General features: G+C 36.8%; 2 protein-coding genes across 4 annotated transcripts in view; one reads left to right on the top strand and one right to left on the bottom strand.

Moving 5' to 3' along the window:
• Positions 1-3377, bottom strand: part of LOC112455229 — an 8364-nt gene extending 4987 nt beyond the window's left edge. Inside the window, exons 1-4 of one of the 3 annotated variants that reach the window (XM_025017024.1) lie at positions 2925-3377; positions 1905-2358; positions 1555-1824; positions 1055-1206 (exon numbers count right to left, since the gene is read on the bottom strand). In XM_025017024.1, coding sequence (XP_024872792.1) covers positions 1055-1206; positions 1555-1824; positions 1905-2228 — 746 coding nt within the window. In that variant the 5' untranslated portion in view covers positions 2229-2358; positions 2925-3377. Of the gene's footprint in view, positions 1-1054; positions 1207-1554; positions 1825-1904; positions 2359-2924 lie in introns of those variants that run through there. The other 2 variants (XM_025017025.1, XM_025017026.1) reach the window with 2 other exon arrangements.
• Positions 3378-4657: 1280 nt separating this feature from the next.
• On the top strand, positions 4658-7086 carry LOC112455233 (ruvB-like 2). The gene is made up of 7 exons (XM_025017029.1): positions 4658-4799; positions 5214-5321; positions 5409-5843; positions 5916-6348; positions 6429-6697; positions 6788-6893; positions 6997-7086. The coding sequence occupies exons 1-7, from the start codon at positions 4794-4796 to the stop codon at positions 7032-7034; spliced, it is 1395 nt and encodes a 464-aa protein (XP_024872797.1). The 5' UTR covers positions 4658-4793; the 3' UTR covers positions 7035-7086.
• The last annotated feature ends 318 nt before the right edge of the window (positions 7087-7404 follow it).

Here is a 7404-nt window from a genome sequence, read left to right as displayed (position 1 = left end):
TCTCTCTCTCTCTCTCTCTCTCTCTCTCTCTCTCTCTCTCTCTCTCTCTCTCTCTCTCTCTCTCTCTCTCTCTCTCGCGGTCTCTCTCTCTCGTCTGCGAAAGGGCACAAGTGACACATAAAACTAAAGATAAAATATTTTATTTTCATAGCCATGCAATAATAATGTCTTTATTTAACTTTATTGAAACTTAAATGATATAAAGAAGGACACAGGATATTTCATCTTTTATTTATCATTATATGGGAATCTCGATTAGGTATTGCCATATATGTATATATATAATATATATTTCTTTTTTCTTTTATTTATCTAAAGCATACATCTTTGCCGAATAAATAATCTAGCCACATAAACAGCTTAAAACGAGAGCCATAAGGACCTAATAGCATTATAATAACTTAATTTAAAATTTGTGCCACTTTGATGTGTGATGAGCGCATTATCGATACTATATGGAGTAATTAGTTAATCGAGAGTTAGGTCCCCAGGACTCTACGAATACAAATCATAAATTATGTCGATACGCGCATATATGTACGCAAAAAATGTACACCGTCCTTGTATTGATTTCTATGTCGCGATAAAAAACGGGGTAAAAATATTTACTTATATTTATCAGCTTTGCAAATTGAGTTTATTTTTAGATTTATTGGTTTAAAAATATAATTTGCCACAAATTATATCGAAAACATTTTACGGGAACTACTCCATTCAGAAAATCTTCTAATTCGGCAAAAGATATCGAAACTTTTTTTTACACAAATTTGATTTGAAGGGATTTAACAATTAGCATTATTGTGAACATGGTTCATTCCACGTTTCACGACGAATGTTATACTTCATTATATTCTATCCAATGTTTTATATCGAGACTTGTTAAAATCACCTGTGTACCCATACAAGAATCGCTATTGCTCTGCCAGAAAAGGCACAAAACCAGAAAAGGAAGAGAAGAAGAGTCACGTCCGATATCCTAACTACGGCAAGGATGGACCGATCATCGGCAACAGTGACGCAAGAGACGTAAGGACTAGTGTGGTGGATGATATACCTGAGTCCTCTAATCGCTTCTTTGTGCGCTTGAAACATCTTGACATTGTTCATGTTGCTCTGCCAATATTTCACGTAGCCCGCGTGGTCCCCTGTTACCATCCAGCTTTCATTGTGTGACCATACCATTGTCCTGACCGGGCTGTCGTGTGCCTAAACAGAAAAGTTAATTTCTCTCGTCAAAGCTTTTCTTAAAGATCACATCAGTGTTTTGTAATATGTAATAACAAAAATAAATAAACTATATAATTAACCTTTACAGTTTACAGCAAATTAACATCCATATTTTGTAGGAAATTCAGAGTTAGAAATTGCGATCGCGATTGCAAGGTTTTATCTTTCGAGATATCTCTATATGATAAAATAACATTTAAAATTGCTATATACATATAATACGTATAAATATAATAAGAAAGTCGTTGCCTTTCAATTGCCTTCGAGAGCAAAACCTAATATAAATTAATTCTAAACTACATACAATACGTATAACATAAAATATACCTGCAGAATAGTTTCAAAATTGAAAGTAAGGCCATTCCACAAAGTAAATTCTCCACTCGAAGCGCCAGTGACGAGACGTCTACCCTCTGGTGTCCAAGCCATACAAAAAATCGGACAACGCATTTTATTGGTAGCCGTTTTTACGAACCTCGTGGTAACTGCATTTATTGGATTGTCAATATAACTTGGTGGAGGGAGTAAATCGGGATAATATATTACATCTGGCTGAAGCGCGCGACGATCCCTATAGTCCCGCTGCCATACTCGATTCTGTAAAAATTCACGAGTTTAGACACGATCTCGGAAAATATTAGTTTAATAAATCTACAACGTCATTTATATATGCTTACTTCTAAGCTTTTAATGATGGCAGAGTTGTAATCAACAGTCTTTCGCATAACTGATTTCCTGAGTCTCTTCCCATCAAATTCATCTTGTAGAGTATCTTGTCCCCCAGCGACAATTTTTGGAGCGTGATAAGGTCTAAATGGTTTGAAAAAACCGCGATTGCCCTCTCTATGGTTTGCATATCGATGCTGATAGCTTCCCGATGTATTTATGGTAGTTAAATTTGGTGGTGGTGCCGACAAGTTTGGAGTCGTGGGTGGCGGCACGGACATGTTGGGTAAGCTTACGGCTGGCGGCGGATTCGCAAATTGAGTATTTGCAGACATTGTGTGAGGATATAAATACAAGCAATTTGAATTAAACGTTGTCCAATTTGAACGGACAACAAGGGTCAAACATATTTCATGACGGTAACAGCTCTATGGCCGGTCGATAGATCCATCCTGGTAAAGAACCCTGTAAAAAAAGTATAAAAATTATATTAATCTTTATGTAAAATATACTGTAATAACAAAAAAACTCCAAGACGACAATATGCCAATTCAAACAAGGAATTATATTTATTTGCTTATAGATTTAATTATATCATGCCATTTAAAACATCTTACATTCCTTTTTTAAGCATAATAAAATAAAACTATTAGTTGACAATTTGGTGTATTTAAAATTTTCAGCAATCAATTCTATTAAATTATAAGTATTTAGATGAAATAATTAAGTCAAATTAAAAATTAAATTAGAAATAATATTAAACACTATTAACATAAATTATATTATACATATTCTTTATTAATTCACTCTTTCCACTGCTCACTAAAATTACTCCAGTTTGTCGTTTATAGTTATATGATTTTGCGGAAAAAGATGCTTTCGCGAGAAAAATCTACATCGGCATTCTTTGAACCATGCATTGACTCAATTATAAAAATTAGATTTCTATTGATAAGAAAAAAAATAGAATCAATTTTTTCCAATAATTATAAATCGAATAATCGAGCAAGAATGATGAAAACGATATGTACACGTCACGTTACTCCATATATGTAGCACACAGGATAGGACAACGATGTACGACGAAATGTGCGGTTCCAAAAATTCTCAGTCCATTATTTTATTATCGATCGATTAGAGTTGACAACCGGGATTATCGCGCCGAATCGACGAACGTTTCGAAAGTCGAAGTCACGTTCTTTTCGTTGACGACGTGAAGAACGTGGAAAACGTACACACAACCACCAGCTCGACTGCCACGCTTTCGCCGATCCTCGTATCGTCTCGAAGGGTTCTCGGGCTTCGTTTGTGGCTAGACGCGGTCGATTCTAAACTAGAAGAGAGAGAGAGAGAGAGCTCTCGCGATGAAATGTTGAAAGCTAAGGCCAAGCCAGTTTCGCTTCAACATTCAGCTCGCGGTGCGACAGACGACGAGACGAACCGCGAGAGTATCGTGCGCTCGCCGCGGACGCCATTACTCTCTCTCTCTCTTGGGCGATGACATCCGCTGCGCGGCCGCGGGGCCGCGACCGTCACTTCCGCCGCGGTATGACTTCCGTTTTTATGACTGTGAAGAAACTTTGCAATTTCTTGATTGGTAATATCCCTGTGTTCCTTTTTTACTGCCAGTACTGAAAATCTATAGTTTGCGTCACGTATACTATAGATTTTCAGTACTGGCAGTAAAAAAGGAACACACCCTATGTCGTTGATCGAACGAAATCCAATTGGGATTGGCGGTCATGACGTCACCAAGGCAAAATGGCCGGAGAGAGTAGGTCACTTGTCACAATACAATACGACGTATGTGCTTATTTATAAATTTCAGTAATTAAAATGAGACTGCCCATAAGTGAAATATGCAATTTTACCAATTCGACGCCTTCATGCCGCAATTCGATTTATTTATGTGGCCGCCGGCGACCTACTCTTTTTAGTTCTGTTTTTGCCACCAGATAGCGTATCGCAGTTTAGCCATTCCCAATAGGAGACTACGATTTCTACGGACACTAGTAACAATGCCTTGATCTCTGGAAATTAAACTTTCTATTGGATATCGAACGCTATTACATGTCCCCCCGTCACGTCTATCCACTATTCCACTGAAAATACTAACTGGAATGCGTGATTGCGTGCTAGGCCTGCCTGGGCCTGCCTGTGCGACGTGAGAGAAAGCATAAAGCCCGGTGTCCACGATGCAAGAACTTGGTCCAAGTTTTGGTTTAAGCCAATGAAACTGCTGCTTTTCTGTAAGAGCTGCAAGTTGATTGGCTTAAACCAAAACTTGGACCAAGTTCTTGCATCGTGGACACCGAGCTTAATTCCAAATTCCAAGGTGGCTCTAGTCTCGAACGGAAGCATCCCGTTTAACCACGTTGCGATTGATCACAGCCACTCACAGCCCCCGGTGCCTAGAGTTTTCCACTGGACAGCCAATCAGATATTTTTACTTCAAATCAGCCAATTGACGACGACGACGACGACGACGACGTGGTCAATCGGATCCCACTCGTCAATAATTAGATCAAATGAGCGTTTAATAAATTTAATTTTGTCACTTTTTTCAATATTTAATGATATATAAAATAACAAAATTTGTATAACATTGCATTTGCGAATTTAATATTATTAATGTCTTTACATTATTATTTCAGTCGGTTTGGACAATTTTAATAATAAACCGCTCATTGACTAGGGAATAGTATTAGTATCGACAAATACTCCACTAACCAGAGGTCAGAATGGTCAGAATGGTCAGAATGGTCAGAATGGTATAACGGTTTCGCGCCTCGTGGCTCGTGGTTGTTTACGGTTGACGCGGTGGTTCGCCACATTGGTCGTATTTGGTCGTACCTCGCATCGTACCGTTTCGCATTTGCGAAACAGCATTATTATTAAGCATGGCGGTAAGAGATTTCTTCGTTAATTATATCTGCCATAAGTACATTTGTCTATATGAAAGATAATTCGTTCTCTCCTCCTATAATCCTCTTATAATTTTATAACATTATTACAGCAAAAATGCCGATTAACCTGTACATAGCTCTTAACATATACATATATACGTACAAATATAGAGCTATATTTCTGTTGTGCTTTGTATTTATATATTGTTTATATATATATATGTTGTTTTTATAAAATTATTATATTGGTTTTATAAAAGAAAGCATAGATATTTACCGGTATAATTTTGTGCTTCATATGGGTTGACATAGCAACCAATTGTTTGATCCATTTTACTGCAATTATTTATGAATTGTGCGATATGCAGATATTAAAGCGCCCACTATGCTTTCAATTATTATCTTTTCTTCCAGATTGTTACTAATGTGCAAGAAGTTCGTGAGATCACTAAGATAGAGCGTATCGGTGCCCATTCCCATATCAGAGGTTTAGGATTGAATGATAGTTTAGAGCCTCGCAATGTACGTATCTAGCGTTTCTTCCAAATAATGTTATTGATATTTTTAAATACAAATGATAAGAATTAACATTTTTCGTTACTCTGTTAGGTCTCTCAAGGCATGGTTGGCCAGCTCACGGCACGCCGAGCTGTCGGCGTTGTCATGGAGATGATTAAGGAGAGTAAAATAGCAGGTCGTGCGATTCTCTTGGCTGGACAACCCGGCACAGGAAAAACCGCTATTGCTATGGGAATGGCACAAGCTTTGGGTGCGGATACTCCTTTCACGGCAATGGCTGGTTCTGAAATTTACTCTTTAGAGATGAGTAAAACGGAAGCCTTAACTCAAGCTATCAGGAAGTCTATCGGAGTCAGAATAAAAGAGGAGACAGAAATCATAGAGGGCGAAGTAGTGGAGATTCAAGTTGACAGGCCAGCAACTGGAATTGGAGTAAAAGTTGGCAAATTGACATTGAAGACTACCGAGATGGAAACCATTTATGATTTAGGAAACAAAATGATTGATTGCTTAATGAAAGAAAAAGTTAGTATACTTGTATATTTAAATAGATCAACGTCTTGTTTAACGTTGTATTAAAATTTTTATCATTTTTAGGTACAGGCTGGTGATGTCATAACGATTGACAAAGCCACGGGAAAGATCAATAGACTTGGACGATCTTTCACCAGAGCTCGTGATTACGACGCGACAGGTTCGCAAACGCGTTTCGTTCAATGTCCAGAAGGTGAATTGCAGAAACGCAAGGAAGTCGTGCACACCGTGACGTTGCATGAAGTTGATGTGATAAACAGCAGAACGCATGGCTTTTTAGCATTATTCTCCGGAGATACCGGAGAGATAAAATCGGAAGTGCGAGATCAAATAAACGCGAAAGTCGCGGAATGGCGGGAAGAAGGCAAGGCAGAAATAGTCCCTGGTGTACTCTTTATCGATGAAGTACACATGTTGGATATCGAATGTTTCTCATTTTTAAATCGAGCATTGGAGAATGAAATGGCTCCAGTTGTAATTATGGCAACAAACAGAGGTACAGATACGACGGCGCAAATAACTTATATTATTATTACACGACTGTAATTTAACAATCGTTATTTAACAATTACGTAGGTATCACGAGAATCAGAGGGACAAATTATAAGAGTCCTCACGGTATTCCGATTGACTTGTTGGATCGTATGATTATCGTCCCAACGAGTCCGTACCAAGAGAAGGAATTGAAGGAAATCTTGAAAATAAGATGCGAAGAGGAAGATTGCGAAATGGCTGACGATGCTCTGACCGTGTTAACGAGGATCGCTTTGGAAACATCGCTGAGATACGCGATACAGTTAATTACGACGGCTTCTCTTGTCAGCCGTCGAAGAAAAACTACGGAAGTATGTATAATAGGCGATACAATCTGTCGTCGATAATACGTTCGGTAATACCATGAGTAATACTATTGTAATATTTTCAATTGTACATAGGTCAGTATCGAGGATGTGAAACGTGTCTACTCTCTATTTCTCGATGAAAATAGATCTACGCAATTTCTCAAGGAATATCAAGATGATTTTATGTTCAATGAATTTCGTAAGTTTTACCATTTTAATTATTGTGTCTACATCTGTGTATATAATTTATGTGTAATTTATATGTGACTAAAATTTAAATATTTAATTTTCAATTGTTTCAGCTGCTTCAGCTGAAGACAACATGGACGTTTCTTCATAATACATTGTAGAGATACAAAAATCTTTTTTTTTTTTTTTTTTTAATTAAGTTATAAGTTATAAAAATTAATTACAATAAAAATTTGTAACGTAAGGATAGTTGAAATATGTATTCTTCTCTCTGTCACTTTTATAATACTTATAATATTATTTTTAATTAATTAAGTATAAAAAATGTTAATATTTTGCATTATCCTCTATCTCTTGGGTAAATTTTTAAACGTCTTGGGTCATAGTCAGTAAGATAGATATATAGATAAGTAATTTTGTACTTACAATGTGTAACTCTGCTTATTGATTTTGATTTAATATCTTAGAGACAACAATACATATTTTCGATGATAAAAGTAATTTAATTAACATTTATAGAG

This window comes from Temnothorax curvispinosus, unplaced genomic scaffold (genome assembly GCF_003070985.1).
Source record: "Temnothorax curvispinosus isolate PA1 unplaced genomic scaffold, ASM307098v1 QBEX01005904.1, whole genome shotgun sequence".
Classification (NCBI taxonomy): domain Eukaryota; kingdom Metazoa; phylum Arthropoda; class Insecta; order Hymenoptera; family Formicidae; genus Temnothorax; species Temnothorax curvispinosus.
The sequence above is the reverse complement of the archived record's forward strand: the minus strand, read 5'-3'. Positions and strand labels throughout refer to the sequence as shown.